Source organism: Limtongia smithiae (genome assembly GCF_038497785.1).
Source record: "Limtongia smithiae strain NRRL Y-17922 unplaced genomic scaffold V1518scaffold_10, whole genome shotgun sequence".
NCBI classification, from domain to species: domain Eukaryota; kingdom Fungi; phylum Ascomycota; class Lipomycetes; order Lipomycetales; family Lipomycetaceae; genus Limtongia; species Limtongia smithiae.
In genome coordinates, this window is record NW_027117631.1 from 281,332 (window position 1) to 301,590 (window position 20,259).

Below are 20,259 nucleotides of genomic sequence, written 5' to 3' on the forward strand. Positions count from 1 at the left end.
CTATACGTATGGGCTTCTAGATCTTGATTTAGAATGATACAAATATATATGTCCCGCATATATGAACATTTCAAGACTGGCAAGCTTTTAGACGCTGCTGCTTGTGTGCGTTCGTAGAAGCAGAATCCGGGAGATCTTACAGCCGTTGCGCTATGGCCATCGGGAAATATGGCGATGGGCGATCGTGACTCGGCAAAAAAACTCGCACGGCTGAACTCTCTTCGTTCAAAAACTGGTACGCCGTATCGCGCTCCATGTCATATTAGCTATTTGATCTACCTATGACATCGACAGACGTCATGCTGCTTCTGTGATGTCGACGACCGGGCGCCGCACGTTTCCTCTCTTCACAATTGGGCATCCGTCCTCCTAATTGCTGACGTACCTGGTTGTAGCTCTCGATTGACTGGAGCTGTGTCGGCGGACGTCTGTCGGTCCAGCATACTTTCTTTTGTGTCTCTTCTTTTACCGACTACTGTCTTCCACCCGCACCTGGTACTACATCTGTTGCTCTGAAGAATTTGTCAAGTCGAGAACACCTCCAAGCGATATTGCAATCATTTCCTCGCGCGTGTTGGTGTTGAGTGTGCATACTGTGTGAGATTGCGGCAAGCCGACTGCTGCGAGGGTTGGCTAATGAACCCTTTTCACTCCAATGCTGTTTCCAGTGTTAACAAGACGCTTCTATTCCTTCAATATGCGCTGTGAAGTCTTTGCGTTCCGATTACTCGATCTGGACCAAATTCATCGACTGACTTGCCAGGTCGGCTATTGCTTGTCTTCTCAGTGTAAAGGCCATATTGCTGAATACCAGCTCCTGAATCTTGCGGTGACGTATTTTATCGAATGTGCTGCTTGGAGTAGTTAGGCGGCATGGTGGCCGATTGGCTGACTTAGTGAGAGAGACTCGGCTGATACCTGAGCTAACTTACTATGCAATAAATCCTTTCTGTTCTGTTTGCTGAGGCGGTTATGAGCTCTTCAAGAATTTATTTCCCATCAAACTGGCAAGTGTGTGCAATAGAGTGACTTGCTCGGGTAGGTGGCGCTAGCTGAGCGGATGAGAGCACAACGCCGTCCATGGCGTGTGCATCACCAACGATCGTCCCAATTCTGGCACTGTCACGCAGACCAACAGCCTCGGAATCTACTTCACGGCCAATCTTCAAGTTATCCCAGGATTTCTCATCACGATCACTGACTATGCGGCATTCGGCCCACTAGTCCTCTGCGATTGTGCAGCAACTTTGTTCCTGACGATTTGCAAAAAAAATTTTCATTCGGCGCGGTAGCAACGTGACCGTCGACATGACATATCGCTCTTTTCCCCGCATTTGGAAAAATTGTCACTGCCTCGTTTTTGGCAACGTGACCCACGATATTGTCGAGTTGTCTATTGAATGCCATACTGCACGTGGAAGTCGTCACTATCTCTAACGACGGAAAGCTGAATGTAATACCCTATACCGTGTTCCTTGCCACAATCTAGTTCTAGTCTTATTAATTGCCCATATTATAGTAATGTATTGAATGGCTGTTTGATGTACCCTAGATCTGCCTTGCTCTTCGTATTTTGAACAACAGCGCGCTTCCGCGGGCAGAGCTTCATATCTCCTACTGCGATAGAACGCGTACCTGACCCCGCTCAGCCCGGCGCCGGTTGCGTTGCCTTGCCTCCTACCCACTTTGTCGCACCTGTACTCGTCTATAGGCTGCCATCGCCCCGCTTGAGCTGCACTTCTCTCTCTTCATACTTGACATACCTTATTGTCGCTTCTTGCTATTCTGCTTTCTCTCATAGCTTCGACCATCTCTACTACAGATATGGCTTCATATATTTCGCTGCTTCTCACCATTTTTGCGTGGCTTACCACAGCGCTGACCTCGCCGCTGCGTTCCACTAATGGCACTCTTACCGCGTTGGACCTGTCGGTGACAGATTCTTCCCTCCCTATTGTTGATCTCGGATATGTCCGTCACCGGGCTGCATTCTTCGACCAACAAAACAACTATCTCATGTTCAAGAACATTCGATACGCCGCTCCGCCAGTCGATGGACTTCGCTTTCGCCCGCCTCAAGCTCCGGAGTACCAGACCGAGATTGACGATGGCCGCAACGGCAAGGTCTGCCATCAAGCAACCAATGTCCAGTTCAAGTGGCTCGAGCTCTCATCGCCTTTCATTGAGGAATCCGAGGATTGCTTGTTTCTGGACGTCGCCACTCCGTACGTATCGCTCCCGGCATCAAACTGGACAGCTGCGCCTGACGGCAACACCACGGCCACGTCCCACAGCACTGTCTCTGGCACAAGCAATCCCGATGGTGAATTTCTCCCTGTGATGGTCTGGATCCACGGCGGCGGCTTTGTCTTTGGCATGAAAGACGGCATTTACAATCCGAAGGGACTCCTCGACCGTGCGCAAGGCAACATGGTATACGTAGCGCTTAACTACCGCCTTGGGGCGTTTGGATTCCTCGGTGGCAGCGAGATGAAGAAGCGCGGATACACGAATCTCGGCCTTATGGATCAAAGGATGGCGCTTGACTGGGTGAAGGAGAACATCCATCACTTTGGCGGCGACAGCAGCCGGGTGACAGTCTTGGGGGAAAGCGCAGGCGCGTCTTCCATTTTGCATCATATGACGTCACCTGAGCCACTTCAGTTCAGTCAGGCTATTCTGCAATCGCCCGCCTTTTATCCTCAATACGACAACGATTTGCTAGATACACAATACCGCAACTTTGCGCGCCTTGTCGACTGCCCGCACCATCTCGGTATCGCCAACAACAACACCGCGACACAGGGAATTGTCAACTCTTTCGAATGTCTCACGACGGTAGACGTGCAGACCCTGGCAAAGGCGAACAAGGAGGCAGTATTTGCAGCACCATATGGTACTTTTGAGTTCGGTCCATACGTCGACCGTACATATGTGCCTCTACTTCCGATGTTTATGCTCGGATACCAGCGGTACAACCCCTCAGTCAGAGTTATGGCAGCATACAACTCTGACGAAGGGTTTATTTTCGCCGACCCGACAGCTCGATCTGAGCAAGATTTCGACGCCTTGCTGGGGCACCACTTCCCCAACGCAACGGCGGACACGCCCGCGGAGATCAAGCGGCTCTACCCAGCAGAGCACTACAGCTCGGCCTTCCGTCGCGTTGCAGCCGTCATCTCGGAGTGGGTTGTGTCATGCAACCTGCGCTTCTTGAACGCTTCCTACGCGAAGTCGTTCTTTTACCGTTTCTCTGTTCCTCCCGGAATTCATTCCGTGGACTTGATCTACACCTTCTGGGGCGGGACACAGAGCATTCTTGGTAAGCTGGCGGAAAAGGAGTTTCCGAGGATGAAGCTCTCGTCGGTCGCAGATCGCGCGAAGCAGTTCCAGGAATACCTAGTCGGCTTCGCAATTACGGGGGATCCGAACGCATGTTCCTCCTCCGGCGTCGTGTTTCCGCGGGCCGACGACGCGGCATCAGATGGCGATATCGCAATACTGGAAGTGGAACTAGGCGGCTTTCGGCGCACTACCCTCGCCGAGGAGGGCCCGACGGAGTCACGATGCGCTTTCTGGATGGAGGGCGACTGGACTGGCCGCTAGATTGCCGGTGCTTCACGGTAGGGGCTTGAGAGGCGGGTCATGGAGGCGTTCACGGTGTCTTTGTGCTTCTTGTAATGTTTTCGACACTTTTACTTTAAATTGATCTCTTTCTCTTCAAATTCTGGTCAGTAACCTGAAACCTGCAACTAGATGCATCTATAACCCATCCAACGATCCAATCCATGAACTCGGCGCGCTGAAGCAGGAGGCTGTCGTGGTCGATCACAGCTCGCAGTTGCGGCAGGACAGGCCACACGCAGTTCATTCTGACATCGCACCTCGCGCACAATCTGCCCTAACCCGCAGTATTCGTGGCGCTGAGGGGCACAGCGAGTGGTTGCTGCGACAACGTACTCAACGCGCAACATAAACACGTTGGCGCGACCGTCGAATCTCGCGTCTACTTGTCCTTCATCGCGCTATTTTATCTGCTCCACATCAGCGGTAAACGCACTTTACCTCTACGGATTACAGCCACTGTAGCCATGAGGCTTGAGGAGTTAATCATTGATGGCTTCAAATCCTACGCGACGCGTACGGTCATCAGCGGTTGGGACGAACAGTTCAACTGTATCACTGGCCTCAATGGATCTGGCAAGTCGAATATTCTCGATGCGATCTGCTTTGTGCTTGGAATTACGACAATGAGCACAGTCCGCGCCCAGAATTTGCAAGATCTCATCTACAAGCGCGGACAGGCTGGCGTGACAAAGGCGAGTGTCACCATTGTCTTCGACAACAGCGACACGACCAAGAGCCCTATTGGATTCGAGAATTGCCCGCAAATCAGCGTTACGCGACAGGTGGGTGCTTATTTTTCGGTCCGTGTGAGGGTTGGCTCTAACAGTGTACAGATTGTTCTCGGTGGAACCAGCAAGTATTTGATCAATGGCCACCGCGCACAGCAGCAGAACGTGCAGCAGCTCTTCCAGTCTATCCAGCTCAACATCAACAATCCGAACTTTTTAATTATGCAAGGTCGTATTACCAAGGTGCTAAACATGAAGTCGACGGAGATCCTGGCGATGATTGAGGAAGCCTCCGGCACGCGCATGTTCGAAGAGCGTCGCGACAAAGCGCTGACGACAATGGCGAAAAAAGACAAGAAAATTGAAGAGATCAGCGATCTTTTGCGTGAGGAGATTGAGCCGAAGTTGGATAAATTGCGCACGGAGAAGCGGTCGTTCTTAGAGTTCCAGCAGGTTCAGTCGGACCTGGAGCGATTGACGAGAGTGGTTGTCGCTCACGACTACATCAAGTACAGTGTAAGTATTATCCTCGGAATTATTTATTTAAACATCAGCATTAAATGTTACACAGGATTTATCGGCAAACTTCGAACAGCTTCTCGCCGCCAAGAATGCGGACGTCGACGCTCACGAGGCGAAGACTGAGAAGACTAAGCATGAAGTTGGGTTGATACAGCAAGACATTGACCGTATCATGGAACTTCGAGAAAAGGAGCTCAACAAGGGTAAGAAAATGCAGAAACTCGAGCAAGCCATGAAGGAGCTTTCGCACGACATTGTCCGCATGACTACGCACATCGAGCTCAAAGCCAAGAATATCATCGAAGAGGAAGAGCGCGGACAAACTATACAAAGCAATATTGTAGATCTGAATCAGCAGATTGCATTCAAACAGAAGGAGTTTGAAGTTGCGCAGGCACAGTACGAGGCGACGTCGAAGGCTCATGAGGCGCTTATGAAGGAGGTATCAACCAAGGAAGAATTAATCGAAACATTACGCACTGGAGTCACCTCGAAAGAAGGCAGCAAGAACAGTTTCATGGATCAGCTAGAAAGTAAGTGACCCACGCCGGTTGATGAATTGCACAACAGGCTAACAACAGCCTAGGTGCGAAGAGCCGCGCAAGCGAGGCGAAGACGCAGCAGGAACAATTGGCACTGAAAGTTACGCATCTGCAGAGACGAATTGTCGAGCTCGATGCTCGAGCAGACAAGGCGAGGAAGCAAAATCAGGGTAGAGCTACGGAGCTGCAGAAGATCAAGGGGGAATGCGCCGTATTTGAGCAGCAACTCATCACGCTCAAATTCGACCCAGAAGCCTACGACAACATGAAGCAGCAAGAGGCGTCGTGTGAATCGAACGTGCGCGAGCTCTCGCACAAGATTGATGGGCTCAAGCGACAAGTTGTGAATGTCGACTTTTCGTATTCTGATCCGACTCCCAGTTTCGATAGATCCAAGGTGAAAGGACTTGTCGCACAGCTGTTCTCAATTGAGCCAAATAAGTTCGAGGCTGCTACTGCGCTGGAAGTTTGTGCAGGCGGGAAATTGTACAACGTCGTTGTCGACAACGAGATTACCGGCTCGCAACTGCTTGAGAAGGGCAATTTGACTAAGCGCGTTACTATCATTCCACTGAACAAGATTTCCGCATTTAAGGCATCTGCTGAGAAGATTGGCGCTGCGAAGAGTGTTGCGCCAGGCAAGGTGAATCTCGCGTTATCGCTTGTAGGATACGACGAAGAAGTCAGTCGCGCCATGGAATTTGTGTTCGGATCTACACTCGTTTGCGCTGACGCGGACACGGCGAAGAACGTGACTTTCGATCCCCGGATTCGCATGAAGAGTGTGACATTGCAAGGCGACATGTACGATCCCAACGGCACACTTTCCGGTGGCAGCGCTCCGACTTCGAGCGGCATTCTGGTTACAATACAGGAGCTGAACAAGCTCTGTGCTGAGCTGAAGCAAGAAGCAGACAAGCTGGAGCAAATACATAGCGTGTTGACTACAGAGATGGCCAGAATCGAAAAGGGTATGGCAATTACGCAGCAACTGGATTTGAAGAAGCACGCCGCGCTGCTAATTGAGCAAGAGATTGCCGGAAGCTCGTCGTCATTGGTATGTGCTGAAACGGTTGGGCAATGTGAGCAAGTGCTAATATATAACAGGTCATCAACGAGCTGGAGAACGCCACACAATCAGTGGAGAAACTACACGCTGAAATCTCGCAAGCCCGAGATGCCGAGGCCGCAGCTCGAGCTGATGCACAAAAGATTGAGCGCGACATAGCGGAATTTGCCAGCAACAAGGGATCAAAACTCGAGCAGCTTAGCGTGAGTATACTATGTGGCATGTAGAGATCGAGACAGTGCTAACATTGTTCTAGGCGGAAGCTGCCACGCTCAGAAAGAAACTTGACGTTGAGTCGCGCAAGTTGAAGACAGCGCAGAAGCAGTTCCAAGGGGCGCAGCTCGATAAGGGTAAGTTTCCGTCATTGGACTTTGTATTAAGATATGAGGCTAACATTGAGCAGATCAATTGGAGACCGACATCGCTCAAGCGCAGCAGTCGTTCGAGGAGGCCAAGCAGAGCTGGAACGATTTAAATAGCGAGATTGTCAAGCTCAAGGAGGATCAAGAAGCTACGAAGGTAATAATGTGATATTTTAATATGAAGCAGAGCTAACTAGTCCACAGCAACGATATACAGAGCTATCGAAGGTCGTGAACGCGGAGAAGGAAAAACTGATCGGATACGACGAGGAGCTGTCGGCGTTGCAGGATACCATGAGGACCAAGAATCAGCAGATTGAGAACCTTGAGCTGGCGCTGCAGAAGCTTGGTCATGAACTCGACAAGATCAAGAGCGATGGGCGCAACTGCAGAGAGAGATTGAGCGATCTCATGAAGCAGTACTCGTGGGTTGAGGAAGAGAGGGAGTGAGTAACCAGCAAGATAGATGCATGGACAGGAGAGAGCTAACGTGAGCGCAGATCGTTTGGACGGGCCAACTCACCTTATGATTTCTCGGCGTACAAGATAGACGAATGCAAAGCGACGATGAAGCGGCTGGACGATCGGTCGAGCGAGATGCGCAAGGCTGTGAACGGCAAGGTCATGAATATGATTGACAACGTCGAGAAGAAGGAGGCCTCGCTGAAGGCGATGCTGAAGACAATCGAGAAGGACAAGCGAAAGATCAACGAGACTATAGTGAGTCTTGACGAGTATAAGAAGGAGGCGCTGATCAAAACCTGGAGAAAGGTCGACAAGTGAGTGATGCATATCGCGCGCAAATAACAGAGGGATGTGCTAATGATGTTGGTGAAAGGGACTTTGGTCAGATCTTTTCCGAAATGCTGCCAGGAAGCTTTGCAAAATTAGTAGCACCAGAAAACAAAGAGGTCACGGACGGTCTGGAGGTGAAGGTTTGTCTCGGCAAGATCTGGAAGGAGAGCTTAGCCGAGCTTTCCGGTGGACAGAGGTACGTTGCGCGAGTAGTGGAACGCTTTTAAACAGATTTACTAACATATCGTATACACAGATCGCTCGTGGCGCTGTCGCTGATCATGGCACTGCTGCAGTTTAAGCCCGCGCCAATGTACATCCTGGACGAGGTCGACGCGGCGCTGGATCTGAGCCACACGCAAAACATTGGCCGGCTGATCAAGACGCGGTTCAAGGGCTCGCAGTTCATTGTTGTAAGTTTGAAGGACGGACTATTTTCAAACGCGAATCGCGTGTTCCGGACGCGGTTTCACGAGGGCACGTCGATGGTGACCGTGATGTAGATTGGCGAAATAGGGTTGTACGATAGCTTGATCAAATAGACGTATTTGCGGTGATAATGAACGCGTGCTGCGGCACGTGCAGAACGTGAAAATGACAATGGCTGAAAAGTGTGGCGTCGACCAGAACTTCACGACTCCCGTATCATATCGTACAATCCTCACACACCTCCTCCACCCGTGTGTATATCATGCGCCGTCTGTAAGGCTCACAAAGCCTTTCGTACTCGTTTTTTGAGTGATCGCTATCGTTTACTCTCACTGTCTGTTACGCGGATACTCGGCGAATAGCAGCACCCTCATTTCTCCCAATTCTATGCAGCTGGGCGTGCGAGTCTACTCGTGAAAATGGCAGACGTGTTTGCCTTTGACGACCCCGAGCTCGATAGCGACTTCCGCGGTGTGGGGAGCGGTGTGCGTCGGCGTTCTGTGTCATCGGTGCATTCGCGCGAAGAGCCGTGGTACTCAGCGTCAACTGCAGCGACGACGGAACCCGGCACTGGTTGGGACAACACCAGTGGCGGTGGATTTACGCCAGGCTGGGGAATTTCTATTCCGCAACGTGGAGGCGGTGGAGTTGGCGTTATCGCCGAGGACGATGAGGAGATGGTGGGATTGACGCAGAGCATGGCGTTGCTGGGGAGTACGTTGAAAGATACTCAGTTCCGTGACGAGGCGCTTATGGGCACGTCCTACGAGGTTAGTATTTCGTCGGACTACGTTGCGGGAAGCGGCAGCTCTGCACGCGACAGCGGCGTTAGCGACGGCGATGAGAGCAGCGTTGTTGGCGGCGACAACGCCGTGGCTGCGGAAGCTGACGCGGGCAGCGCGGTGAAACGGCGACTGCAGTGCTCTGACTTTGAGCCTATCCGAGTTCTCGGTAAAGGTGCATACGGCACGGTGCTGCTCGTGCGCGAGAAAGCAACAGGTCGCCTGTTTGCCCAGAAGCAACTCAAAAAGGCGTCAATGAAGGTTCACAAGAAGCACGTCGAGCAGACAAAGACCGAGCGCGCGATTCTCGAGTCGGTGCGACATCCGTATATAGTGAAGTTGTTTTATGCATTGCAGGACCAGCACAAGCTATATCTCATCCTTGAGTACGCGCAGGGCGGTGAGCTGTTTTCGCATCTACTGGCAAACAGAATGCTATCGGAGGAAGTTGTCACTTTTTACGCTGCTGAGCTTGTGCTTGCGCTGTCGCACTTGCACATGGTCGTCGGTGCAGTGTACCGGGATCTGAAGCCGGAGAACTGCTTGCTTGACGCACAGGGTCATCTGGTGTTGACTGATTTCGGGCTGAGCAAAGTAGCGAATGACGGCGGCACGTGCAAAACTTTCCTCGGCACTCCAGAGTACATGGCGCCGGAGATTCTGCTGGGAAATCCATATGATTTTGCGGTCGATTGGTGGTCATTTGGCGCGTTATGCTATGATTTACTTACTGGCTCGCCTCCATTCACCGGGAATAATTATAAGAGAATCGTGGAGAAGATTCAGAAGAATAAGGTAGCGTTGCCGTATTACTTGACCCCGGACGCAAAGGATATTCTGGTTCGTTTGCTCCGAAAAGAACCTAAGCGTCGCTTGGGGAGCAACTTACCAAGCGATATCACTACTATACGCAAGCATCGCTTCTTCCGCAAGATCAATTGGGAGCTGCTCGAGCGCCGTGACCCGTCACTGGTGCCGCCGATTATGCCGGTTATCACCGACCCTATCCTGGCGGAGAACTTCGCAGACTTTGCTGACGTTGCGTTCAGTCCACCGCTGCGAGACGGTATGGAGATTCCCGGCCGTCACGCGTCATCCGCAAAGGGCGGAGCGGCTGCTGCTGCAATTACGGAAGCAACAACTGGGCGAGCAACTTCACTTGCTGCCACTACTACTGCTGCGGGCTCGGTCGGCGGGGATGATGAAGAAATGTTCGAAAACTTTACGTTCACGGCAAGTCATAGTTTTATCGAGAAGGCGATGACGGCGATGTCATGAAGACAATGGTTCTGGAAGAAGTTAGACAAAAGTTATCGACACTGGAGCTCTGGCGCCTAGAGGGATGGGATAGGAAAATTCCGTGGTTATATTTCTGTTACATTAGTTCCTTTACAGATTAGTAGTCTGGACTTCGGCTGTGGCATTGGGGGTATATAGATTACTTTAGATGGGTAACGTTTTAATGTCTGGGAAGTATGTATTCCATAGTCAACGTATGTATTAATGTACTGTACATATAGATGTATGAAACTGTTAAAGTTACAGACGACGAGCAAGCAGAAGCCATGAGATAACGCCAAGCAGATGCGCGGAAATCAAAATCAAGTGCCTTTGAAGCGAAGCTTGAATTCTTTGTCTGCAGCACAAAAGTCAGTTTAAACATCCCACTTCTGAATCCGTCCGCACAAACGAGCAAACGCACCTTGATTCCGTGCCGAGTAAAGGAAGGCAACGATCATATCCGTCTCGCGGGTGGGCTGTGCCGCGAAATGGCGCTTCACCGCGCCAGCAAGTTCGTCTTTGGTGATACGGGTACGGTGCTTGTAAGAGAAGGTGCGCTTGCCTGCGCTGCCGTTGAGGAGCATGCCTGGCCCAGAGATGTTGGATTTTTCAGGCAGCCCGTAATGGGTGCGGTACTTTCGGAGGGCCGAGTCCGGGAACTTTTCAAAGTTTATCTGCGGGGAAACGTTAGAATTATGTTCTCAACTCTGTACTATACATATGGAGTGTGAAGTGGATAGTAGAGGACGTACCGGATCGACGTGTAAGCCCTCCTCGCCGATGCCGGCAGCCAGCCCGCCGACGCCAGCGCCAGCACCGCTCGCAAGCCCGACACCGTTGTACGCAGCACTGCTTGCGCCAGCGTTGCTACCCCCGTGATGTCCGCCATGCGACGCCATAGCCAAGGAGCCCGCTGCACTGCTGCCGTTGCCGCCGCTCCGCTTGTTACTGCCGCCGCTGTTGCCGCTACTTCCCACCCCGTGCGAGTTGCCGCCGATAGTGCCGTTGGTGCCGTTGTTGCTTGCGCCATTCCCACCGCTCCGAGACGCAATGTTGTGGTGCGAGGACGTCATGCCTGCGGTGATTCTGTGCCGTTGACTGCGTGTGGACGGTTCTGTGTGTAGCGGACGCTGGTGAAAGAGCTAGGTGGGCCACGCAAAAGGCGGCCCAAGGCAAAGCGCATCGAGCTCGGGTCGGACGCACTGAGCCGCACCGGCACAAATCCCGTACGCAACTGTGCACGTGCACGCCGCGACTGGTGCGGCGCTAGGCTAGTCCGGATCTGGCTGACGCGTAGGAGAGCCTGCGCCGCACGACGCGTTCAAGCGCGTACAATGGGAAACTTAAAGACGCGTCCCGACGCGTCAAGACGCGCCGGGACGCGTCTTGGGCTTGACCCAGCCACCGTGCTCCGTGCGGCTTCCCCTACTGCTTCAGGCGGCTTCCCCTACTGCTTCAGGCGGGCTCTTCACCCCCCAGGCCATGGACTATATTCGTCCTTTCACTCACTGCGCAGACTGAACAGCGGCGACTGAACGTGGAAGCTGTACACGCGAAAATGTCCCACGCGACGACGCGCCAAAGCACGCTCTTTGCACGACGCGCCGGCCGTCCTGCCGCTGCGAGCAGTGAGCCTTCACGTGGCACCACCACCACGTCTTCATCCTCTACGTTCGAGGATGGTGCCGAGGACAAGATCATGCGCGATGACCAGGAGAACCAGCGAAGCGTCAAACGGCAGAAGACACAGCGTCTATCACCGCAATGCGGAGCTGGCGAGGAGAAGAAGCCCGTCGTCAAGAAAGATATGCGCGCGTTTGCGTTCCGTTCGACCAAGGCAAACGTCAGCATTGTCTCGCCGAAAGACAAAGGGCTAGCAGTTAAAAGCAGCGCCTGCCTCGACAATGCTGTTAACATCAACTTCACAGGCGCTAAGAAGGAAGCCACGCCGTTACAAAATGAAGTCGAAAAGCTGCGGAAGCTGTTCACGGCGCTTGACGCTGCGTTGTGGATGCACCACGGCGGCGATGTCGTGCGCGACGTGAGCTCGTTCAACGGAGTGCAGGCTCAAGTCGAGCGCGCCTCGGGTCGGTGAGTGGTTCCTCTCTTGTGGTCCTTTCTTGTGCTACAATATGCTGACTTTGATAGGTCGTTCGAACTGACTGATTTGCAGCGAATTATGCACCTCTACCCTGAGGCATATACGGTCTCAGCTATGAGAGCGCAGACAGAGGATTTCGCTATTGAAGTCGGGAAGGCAGATGCTGATAGCCATGCTGCGGACTTTCTCGAGCGCAGGACGGCTGCTTTTGCACGTCGCTGCAACGACTTTCTCCACAATGAATCCACAACAGCAACATTACCGCTTAAGGAGCTTCCAGTGCGAGAGCGACAACTAACAAAGACGGGAGCGGTGCAGGCCGACGAGCGTGGGGCAGAGCTCAAGAAGAGTGCGCAATCCGTCCAGCTTCTTCTGCGCTACGAATCGGCGTCACCTTCGTCGCGACAAGGATCAGCGGCGATCAAGGCGGTGACATCGAAGACTGCGCTGCACTCGCGACAGACGAGTCTCCTGGACCGAATCCGCGCGAAGCAACAAGAACGTGAAGCAGCTCGAGCCCGCGCCAACGTCGGTGCGAACGTACTCTCTCAGCAAGACAGAGCCGAACTCGCAGCTCTGCGCCGCGCAGTCCATCGTGGCGGCGCAATCGACGTGCTCCTGCACCTGCAACTTACTGCCTCCTCGTCTGCGACCAGCTCCACCAGCATGCCGCTACGTACTGCAGCGACACTCGTTGCGACAGGAAGCGGAGGCGGAACGGGGTTACAGAGTGTCGACGACGCGCGCGCGGCGATTGAGGTTGTGAGTAAAGTTGTGCCAGAGCTGTGCAGCGTGGTGCAAGTGCGCGAGGTGTGCAGTCTGCGGATTGTGTCGGGGACGAGGACGTTGTGTCGGCGAGACATCGTGGCGCGTATCGAAGCGCGCGAGAAGGAGGTGCTCAATAAGCGTGGAGCAGCCAGCAACAGTGATTAAGCTGCGACCACGACGGTGTATATATGTATTCTTAGTGTATTTATCTGTGTATATGTTGTATTTTAGATGGACTGTATGTTAAGGCGCGTATGTCATGAAATGCACATCCAAGGGCTTTACCGTGACAACTTTCGTATAATTTCCTTGACCACAATCACCATCAACATGAGAGCCATCGTCCAGCGCGTCCGCAGTGCCTCTGTCTCCGTCAACGACCAAGTCATCTCCGCGTACGTCCGTCCTTGCCACCAGTGTCATTGCTGCAATCCCAATGATTGACGCTCCGAGCACAGCATCAGCCGCGGCATCCTCGTGCTACTAGGCGTCGAGGCTGGCGACACTACACAGGACGCAGACACACTTGCAGCGCGCATTGTGAATTTGAAGATTTTTCCAGCACCTGCAGGCACAGCGGTATCTGCACCTTCTTCAACAGCATCATCAGCGTCGGCATCGACGGCGTCGCTTGTCTCGTCGGGCGAGGCATTTCCCAATACCGACGAATCCGCGCGGCTCGACAAACAATGGGATAAGAGTGTCGCAGCGATTGGTGGTGAAGTTCTGTGCAGTATGTAGATGGTTTTTGTGGATTTACTGTTGGATTGTTGCTGACGATTACAAGTATCGCAGTTCACGCTACTCGCCTCCGTCAAAAAGAACAAGCCGAGCTTTCACCACGCCGAGCGCCGTAAGTCTCGCCGTGTCTAAGGTGCAGCAGAATCGACACTAACGCTACGTCATCGCAGCTGCCGCTGCTAGCGAGCTCTACGAGTACACGATGACACAGATGCGCAAAATCATGCTGGCGGACGACAAAGTCAAGCCTGGCGTGTTTGGCGCGTACATGCAGGTCGCCCTGGTTAACGACGGCCCAGTCACAATCGAGCTGAACACCAAGTGACACGCAATTTGTCGTGAGTATTTATATATACTATGCCATAGATGTGATATACTCTTGTATGACTGCCAATCCAATCAAGCACATGCAACCAAAAGTCCCCAAGTCTAATCAAAAGATGCAAATTAGTCCACCAGTACTACTCCTTCTTCTCCGCCGTTCCCGCCTCCGCCTCCGTCTGGATCTGCGCTGATCGGGCAGCTTTTTCCTTTGCTTGAAGGCGATAATACCGCTCTCTCCGCCACATTCCGCCGTAGACATAGTCGAGCAACAATATCGGCGCCGCGATGAAATCGATGCCGGCAACGATGGTATACGTCCAGCCCATGCCTACCGCAGAGATAATTCTGTCGATGACCGCGGTGCCAGCAGCGCCGAGTAAGCATCGCACGAGGTTATTCGCGGCCGTGACAGACGCGGTATCTTGTGGGTATAAGTCCACAATCAGAACCTGGATCGTGGTCGCATACGCGTTGAAGGAGAAGCCGACACAAAATAAAATGATCAGCGGCCCCGCCAGAGATACGTCGCTGCGAAAACACCAGCCAAACGCGCATGTGAAGACACAGTTCATGGCGATCTGTATCCACGCTGTCCGCAACCTCGCCTTTTCAAGCGGGAAGTCGGGCTTCTTCCGCAGACCGCTGCCACCTTGCGCCACGAGCTCGCCGTAACCGTTGCTTCTCGCGAACTTCAAAAAATCTCGGTCGAGGAACTTGCCGACGAGTATTGAGCCGACCGAACAGCCGGCGCCGTAAGGTAGGAAGCATAGACCGACTTCAAGCGTGGTGAGGTTGTACGTACTTGCCAGCTGCGCTGCGAAGCCGACGGTCACGCAGTAGTAGCCGAGGTAGATGAGTCCAAAACTGAAAAGCACTGAAGCAACATCTTTCTCGAGAATCATGAGCACACAGCGCATCGGATTGCGGAAACGGCGCGGGGGTATCTGTTCGCCTTCGTCAAACTCTTCTTCCTCGTCATCCCGTGGTCGCTTCCTGAGCATTGCGAGTACCGAGACGTTGATCCCTCGCGCTGGAATACTCCCGTTGCCGACCACATTTCGTCCCGTCTCGGGCATAAACACAAACAACCCAATCCCCAACGCGACTGCGACCGCCAGCAAAAACCAAAACGACGCACGCCACGAATCTGCAGACAAAGAGAGCAGCCCGCCAAACACAGGTGCAACCGCCGGTGCCATCATCACGAGAGCGTTGAACACGCCCATGTATGTTCCACGCACGTTTTGCGCATAAATGTCTGCGATCGTGCCGGCGCCGATGGCGACGGTAGCGGATGAGCCTGAAGATTGGACCATACGCAGGACAATCAAACCCGCGTATGTCTCTTGTAATGCGAGGCCCAGGTTCGCGAGAGCGAATACCGTCAGCGTCGCGAGGTATACCGGACGTCTGCCCAATCCGTCTGCGACTGAGCCCCAAAACGTTGGTGCGATACCCTGAAGAATCATGTACGTCGTGACCGTCAAATTCACATGCTCAACGCTCACACCAAGGTCTTCTGCAATGAGTGTGATCGATGGGAAGTAGATACTCGTCGCGAGCGGCGACATGATTGCGGAGAGCGACGCCATCGCGCATATGCAGGCCTTCATTCGCGGCGAGAACACCGAGTATACCGCCGGGAAGGAGGCGGCCGTCGTGATTACCTGCAGCATCGCCGGATCGTTTCTGCTTTCAGCGCCACTATTGCTGTTGTGTTCACTGTCAATGGCCTTCTTCTCGTAGTCATCGTTGGTGGCAGCGGCAGCAGTGGCGCCGAGGTTGGCGAGAACGGTCTCGTGCACGGAGTCGCCGTCATCGTCGTCGCTCTGTTTAGTCATGACACAGCCGAGCACTGACGTGCTTGCACAGCAAACCGCAGTGTCATGCAGTGCGGCAGACACTGAGATATGTGAACGTCTGCGGGGATAAAGGCCGAAGACTGCGGAGGAGGTAGTACGTCGGAGGCAAGGAGTTATAAAAGTTCGCGTTCTCCCTGCGGACCAACGTCGTCGTAGGCGCACTGCTCTTAAAGGACTGTACTCGTACTGCTTTGTACTCGCTGCTTCCACTATTGCTCACTCTTATTCCTCTTGCCTGCTGGTCCCCGTGATCTTCGTGAGGCTCTTGCCGGAGCGATGTCGGCGCCCTTCCGACGGCACCGCCGCGCACTGTGCGGCGGGCGCATCAGCCCAGCAGATCCTGTTCCCAACTCCACCACATATAATGAAGCTAACATTCTGTCATACTTATTGTCAGATTACCCTATCCCCAATTATCCAATCCAAGTCCATTTTAGTGGTCTAAATGACATGCTGATGCTACAAGAAGACACCTATATCACATCTTCACAAACCATCCGCCTTTATAGATTCGCCGTGCAAGCTGCATCACCGTGGCACTAGAGACAATGCAAATTGCAGAAAACACACATACGCCCCAGTAACTATTATTATTATGCGCGAGAATCGCGCCCGCGATCGGCAGGCCGGACAAGGACGCAAACGACACAAGCGCGGACACCGCGCCGATGCGCGCGCCGAGGTCGCTCAACGGCGAGATGTCTGCGACCAAAGCGGGCCATATAGACACCAGCGTGCCTGAAAAGAAGCCGTAAAACGCGGAAAAAAGAATGATTGGCACATGGCCTGTGGCAGGAAGCCATAGAGCGAGGATCAGAATGCACGAAGCCACAGCACTCACGATGTAGGTATTGTACCGTCCAAATTTGTCCGCCAAAATGCCGGGAATTATCCGCCCGAATATACTCGCCGCGTTCAAAATTGACGGCAAGTACAAGGACAAATTCTCCGAAAACCCGTGCGCAAGCGCTTCCGTTGCGACGTATCCAATTGGCACAAACACGCCCCAATAAGTGAAGAAAATGCCCGACGTGACAAGCACAAACACGATACTCTTAAACGGCATCACGTACTTATCCTTGAAATGTACCGATTGCCGCCCTTGCGGCCGCACGCGCGAGGTCACAGTCATGCAACACACGATGACCATTGCGAGCATGATGAAGCCCAACGATCGCACCGCCCATCCGTATCCCGCGCGCGTCTCAACCTGCCGGAACACGACAGGCATGATCACTCCGCCAAGCGAGCTTCCCGTCGTCGTGAGGCCAATCATCGTCGCACGCTTGCGCACAAACCAGCCGGACACTGACGAAATACTCGGATTGAACAGCATCGACGAGCCGAGAGCCGTACAGACGGTCATGGACAGGAAAATCTGGTAGTACTCTGTGCACAAGCTCGTTGTCATGACGCCGACAATCATGAAAACACTCCCACAGCGTAGTAGCCATTTCGGACCAAACATGTCGTATATGCGGCCAACTATCACGCCGAAAAAGATCACAAGGAAAATGTGTACCGACGAGATCCATGCGATTTGCGATGCCGTGTAGTCCTTCAGCTGGTTTTGGCGATAGTATTCTTGGAACACACCTTTCCACTTGTTAGCACTGCTTATTCCTGGTCAGCACCATCCTCCTTACATACCGATAGAGCTCACGTAGCCGAAACTGGCAAGCTGTCCGCAAAAGGCACCAACGACCGTCAACCAAGCTATTGTACCATTAGCTTCAACTCAGAACTAACTGCCGTTCCAATGATCATTCTCACCTCGCTTGCCCTTATCTGCAGGGTACAACTCGACCGCAGACAACGCAGGCACCTCATCTTCTGGGCCCCCATTATTCTCAGGCACGTGCAGCGCCTCGTCCAGTTCCGGCGCCTCGCCCCCCTTTTCTTCGTACAGTATGCCGTCGTCATATGTGTCCTTCACCTCGTCTGCAGGTTGTATAGCTGCTTCTTTGCCTGCAGTCATGTCGCTTGACGTTTCAGTATTGTCTTCTTCAACTCGCGACTAGAGCAGCGACCGAGAACAGAAGCCATTTTATTGCCATTTTCCGGACCCGTGCCGCACGCGGGGTTAACCCTACGCGCGGTGCGCTAGCTTCTTCTGTGCTAGTGCAGCTCGCCGCACAATATAGCCGGGACGCGCCGCACCGGATATCTCCGTCCGGAAAACCCCACTGCAGGCTGCCCCGCACTTTTGTCTGGACCGCACTGGCCGCTCCGCATTTCGCGGCTTCGCGATCGGCCATCGGTTATATCAAGCCGCGTCAGCATAGTCCATATTTTCCATATTTTTATTGGATTGGGCCTCTCATTTTTGCAAGCACCAACGTGAAGGATAATCGGAACGTACTTGGTGCTGGCCAGTAGTACGGCTGATCAACCAGTCTTGTAAGTAGTGAATGCCCAGCAAAGGGTTCAGCCGTCGGAGTCACTAACTAGTTCAAGCCAAGACTACTACAGAAGTGCTCTACAAGTCACTTCACTGGAGAAGATTATGTACTGTATAAGTCAAAATTGTAATCCAAGTTCCCCACTCCAAGAGCGATCACCAGCACCATTTCAAGCAGTTCACTTGATATGTCCAGCACCAACAAACAAGAGCAGTAGTTGTATCCAGTGGCAGTCATTGAAAGATCGACCGCCCATTTCAGACCGCGACAGGCTTGCATGTGTCCTGCGTGTCCATGAAGCTGCAATACGATGATGTGACGACATGCAGGGATTCAGGAAGAGGTGTGGTGCAATGTGCTCTTGCTGTGTCGCGCCTTGGACGGCAAGTCACGATGTCGACCCGAAGATATCTTGTCGTGCGAGCGATGTCCCCGATGTTGTCCGTGGTCCTGATCGTGGCGCTGGAAGGCACGTAACACTGCAGAGCGAGAGTTAGTAGATCTTCAGACCGAGGGGAGGGAAGCCAGGGCATGCGGATCGCATTTAAGCGCCTCTCAGCAGCCAGCGATACCAGAATAGCTCATGGAGGCCGCCGGGTGAGGGCAGCACTGTTGAAGGGCTGCTAGTAGATCTTCGGATCGAGGGGCCAACGCACAAGACGTACGGTTCGTATATCGGTGGTCCACTGAATTGCGTCACTGATGTAGCCATGGCTTCCTGTGGGTCGAGGAAGAGAGCAAGAGTGGACAGCCAGGTGTGTGGGGAAGGGAGGAGGGGAAGGAAGAAAGGAACAAAGCTAACACCATGCACGGGCGGGACAAGAGTATGACCGGCCACCTAAACACAAAATCAGCCCGCCTGTGCGCTTCAGCTCGCTGGACACAAACTGCACGCGTCGCTGCTCCCGAAAAACTCGAACATAAACAACTCGTCCAGCGCGCTCACAGAATGACGACGCCTTCTGGCTCTGCCAAAGCCTACGTCCGCGTCAACAGTGTGAAGAGTACAGATCAGATGCGATGCAGAGGCACATGGTTGTGGAGCATATGTACAGCCTCAGTTGACGCCCGGGTAGAGCGATTCAGATGGACAGCACGCGTTGTATATTCATGCTACAGTGCCAGGTAGCCAGATTTATGACGTCAAAATACCAATGCGAAAAGTGCAACCAGTCAAAGCGTGTCGTTACGCGACGCGTTGTGTCTGCCGTTGTCTGTCTGGACGCAAATGTCAGGATCTGCAAGCGAGTGTCCGCAGTCTGCTTTTCAACTCCTTGTCTCATTATTTTCGTTCTCTTCCTATCTCCTCATCGCTCTTGTCGCTCTATCTTTGTTCAGTTCATCATACCCCACATTCGTCTGCTGTACTGCGCCATCAAGCCACTCACGGTCTGATACATACCTGCAACCCTACTTGTCCTGGCAGCTCGACAACCATCGGGATCAACACGTCTCGTGGGCTCGCACACCTGATGCTACTCCATCGCCCTCCTCTCAACATCTATCAGATTACACGACAGTGCAGACAGGCTACCCGACTGCGGGTTGGCGTACTAGTTGGCATGCGGATTGGGTCGATAGCTAGAAATCATGATCTTATAGATGGTGAAGCAGTATGCTGACACATTTTCTTTGTGGGCATGGACGAGTGCATGTGATTCTGCTGGATATGGTATGCGACGCAATAAGACACTAAAATTAATACAAGCATGAATCTCTCGATATTCACGCAAGCAGCACGCATAGTCGATCGATCGTAAGCTGGACAAGTTGGCTGCACGTGGTGCACACTTAATCCCTGTGGCTACAACGTTGACAAATTTCAAATAATGCAAACATAGAGATAGTAACTTCCAGTTGATGATGAAGCTGTGACAACAGAGGATTGAGGAGAGGGCGAGGTTGGGAGATCTCTCGATCGCCT

The 20,259-nt window shown here is 52.9% G+C and overlaps 8 protein-coding genes across 8 annotated transcripts; 5 read left to right on the forward strand and 3 right to left on the reverse strand.

The window, feature by feature from the left end:
- Positions 1-1,824: 1,824 nt before the first annotated feature.
- Positions 1,825-3,606, forward strand: V1518DRAFT_376157 (Carboxylesterase; the record flags this gene model as incomplete). The annotated part of the gene is made up of 2 exons (XM_066901531.1): positions 1,825-2,754; positions 2,806-3,606. The coding sequence occupies 2 exons, from the start codon at positions 1,825-1,827 to the stop codon at positions 3,604-3,606; spliced, it is 1,731 nt and encodes a 576-aa protein (XP_066758152.1).
- A 366-nt stretch (positions 3,607-3,972) lies between these two features.
- On the forward strand, positions 3,973-8,201 carry V1518DRAFT_420343 (RecF/RecN/SMC). Its single transcript, XM_066904970.1, has 11 exons — positions 3,973-4,409; positions 4,461-4,871; positions 4,927-5,410; positions 5,464-6,476; positions 6,527-6,691; positions 6,745-6,838; positions 6,892-7,007; positions 7,055-7,296; positions 7,351-7,629; positions 7,689-7,841; positions 7,902-8,201. Exons 1-11 carry the CDS (start codon positions 4,092-4,094, stop codon positions 8,146-8,148), a joined length of 3,522 nt encoding a protein of 1,173 aa, XP_066758153.1. The 5' UTR covers positions 3,973-4,091; the 3' UTR covers positions 8,149-8,201.
- A 73-nt stretch (positions 8,202-8,274) lies between these two features.
- Positions 8,275-10,447, forward strand: V1518DRAFT_420345 (kinase-like domain-containing protein). Its single transcript, XM_066904971.1, has one exon. The coding sequence runs from the start codon at positions 8,494-8,496 to the stop codon at positions 10,132-10,134; it is 1,641 nt and encodes a 546-aa protein (XP_066758154.1). The 5' UTR covers positions 8,275-8,493; the 3' UTR covers positions 10,135-10,447.
- Positions 10,337-11,281, reverse strand: V1518DRAFT_420346 (uncharacterized protein). The gene is made up of 3 exons (XM_066904972.1): positions 10,890-11,281; positions 10,559-10,811; positions 10,337-10,492 (listed from the first exon to the last, which is right to left on the reverse strand). Exons 1-3 carry the CDS (start codon positions 11,208-11,210, stop codon positions 10,458-10,460), a joined length of 609 nt encoding a protein of 202 aa, XP_066758155.1. The 5' UTR covers positions 11,211-11,281; the 3' UTR covers positions 10,337-10,457.
- A 555-nt stretch (positions 11,282-11,836) lies between these two features.
- Positions 11,837-13,171, forward strand: V1518DRAFT_376462 (uncharacterized protein; the record flags this gene model as incomplete). The annotated part of the gene is made up of 2 exons (XM_066901542.1): positions 11,837-12,228; positions 12,286-13,171. 2 exons carry the CDS (start codon positions 11,837-11,839, stop codon positions 13,169-13,171), a joined length of 1,278 nt encoding a protein of 425 aa, XP_066758156.1.
- Positions 13,172-13,292: 121 nt separating this feature from the next.
- V1518DRAFT_420351 (D-Tyr tRNAtyr deacylase-like domain-containing protein) lies at positions 13,293-14,205 on the forward strand. The gene is made up of 4 exons (XM_066904973.1): positions 13,293-13,401; positions 13,465-13,739; positions 13,794-13,859; positions 13,918-14,205. The coding sequence occupies exons 1-4, from the start codon at positions 13,337-13,339 to the stop codon at positions 14,070-14,072; spliced, it is 561 nt and encodes a 186-aa protein (XP_066758157.1). The 5' UTR covers positions 13,293-13,336; the 3' UTR covers positions 14,073-14,205.
- On the reverse strand, positions 14,080-16,264 carry V1518DRAFT_420353 (major facilitator superfamily domain-containing protein). Its single transcript, XM_066904974.1, has one exon. It carries the CDS (start codon positions 15,910-15,912, stop codon positions 14,209-14,211), a length of 1,704 nt encoding a protein of 567 aa, XP_066758158.1. The 5' UTR covers positions 15,913-16,264; the 3' UTR covers positions 14,080-14,208.
- Positions 16,265-16,301: 37 nt separating this feature from the next.
- Positions 16,302-17,948, reverse strand: V1518DRAFT_396343 (major facilitator superfamily domain-containing protein). The gene is made up of 3 exons (XM_066901814.1): positions 17,707-17,948; positions 17,584-17,649; positions 16,302-17,529 (listed from the first exon to the last, which is right to left on the reverse strand). The coding sequence occupies exons 1-3, from the start codon at positions 17,909-17,911 to the stop codon at positions 16,412-16,414; spliced, it is 1,389 nt and encodes a 462-aa protein (XP_066758159.1). The 5' UTR covers positions 17,912-17,948; the 3' UTR covers positions 16,302-16,411.
- Between the last annotated feature and the right edge of the window lie 2,311 nt (positions 17,949-20,259).

What these genes read in the sequence shown, in the direction of transcription:
- V1518DRAFT_420343 (XM_066904970.1), top strand. Translation starts at nt 4,092, where the DNA reads ATGAGGCTTGAGGAGTTAATCATTGATGGCTTCAAATCCTACGCGACG. An exon ending in ACGACTACATCAAGTACAGT is followed by an intron (nt 4,872 to 4,926) that starts GTAAGTATTATC and finishes AATGTTACACAG; the next exon opens with GATTTATCGGCAAACTTCGA. An exon ending in CAAAACTCGAGCAGCTTAGC is followed by an intron (nt 6,692 to 6,744) that starts GTGAGTATACTA and finishes ACATTGTTCTAG; the next exon opens with GCGGAAGCTGCCACGCTCAG.
- V1518DRAFT_420345 (XM_066904971.1), top strand. Translation starts at nt 8,494, where the DNA reads ATGGCAGACGTGTTTGCCTTTGACGACCCCGAGCTCGATAGCGACTTC.
- V1518DRAFT_420346 (XM_066904972.1), bottom strand. Translation starts at nt 11,210, where the DNA reads ATGACGTCCTCGCACCACAACATTGCGTCTCGGAGCGGTGGGAATGGC. An exon ending in AGGGCTTACACGTCGATCCG is followed by an intron (nt 10,812 to 10,889) that starts GTACGTCCTCTA and finishes GTTTCCCCGCAG; the next exon opens with ATAAACTTTGAAAAGTTCCC. An exon ending in TTACTCGGCACGGAATCAAG is followed by an intron (nt 10,493 to 10,558) that starts GTGCGTTTGCTC and finishes TTTGTGCTGCAG; the next exon opens with ACAAAGAATTCAAGCTTCGC.
- V1518DRAFT_420351 (XM_066904973.1), top strand. Translation starts at nt 13,337, where the DNA reads ATGAGAGCCATCGTCCAGCGCGTCCGCAGTGCCTCTGTCTCCGTCAAC. An exon ending in TGGTGGTGAAGTTCTGTGCA is followed by an intron (nt 13,740 to 13,793) that starts GTATGTAGATGG and finishes GACGATTACAAG; the next exon opens with TATCGCAGTTCACGCTACTC. An exon ending in CTTTCACCACGCCGAGCGCC is followed by an intron (nt 13,860 to 13,917) that starts GTAAGTCTCGCC and finishes ACGTCATCGCAG; the next exon opens with CTGCCGCTGCTAGCGAGCTC.
- V1518DRAFT_420353 (XM_066904974.1), bottom strand. Translation starts at nt 15,912, where the DNA reads ATGACTAAACAGAGCGACGACGATGACGGCGACTCCGTGCACGAGACC.
- V1518DRAFT_396343 (XM_066901814.1), bottom strand. Translation starts at nt 17,911, where the DNA reads ATGACTGCAGGCAAAGAAGCAGCTATACAACCTGCAGACGAGGTGAAG. An exon ending in TGCAGATAAGGGCAAGCGAG is followed by an intron (nt 17,650 to 17,706) that starts GTGAGAATGATC and finishes ATGGTACAATAG; the next exon opens with CTTGGTTGACGGTCGTTGGT. An exon ending in CGGCTACGTGAGCTCTATCG is followed by an intron (nt 17,530 to 17,583) that starts GTATGTAAGGAG and finishes ACAAGTGGAAAG; the next exon opens with GTGTGTTCCAAGAATACTAT.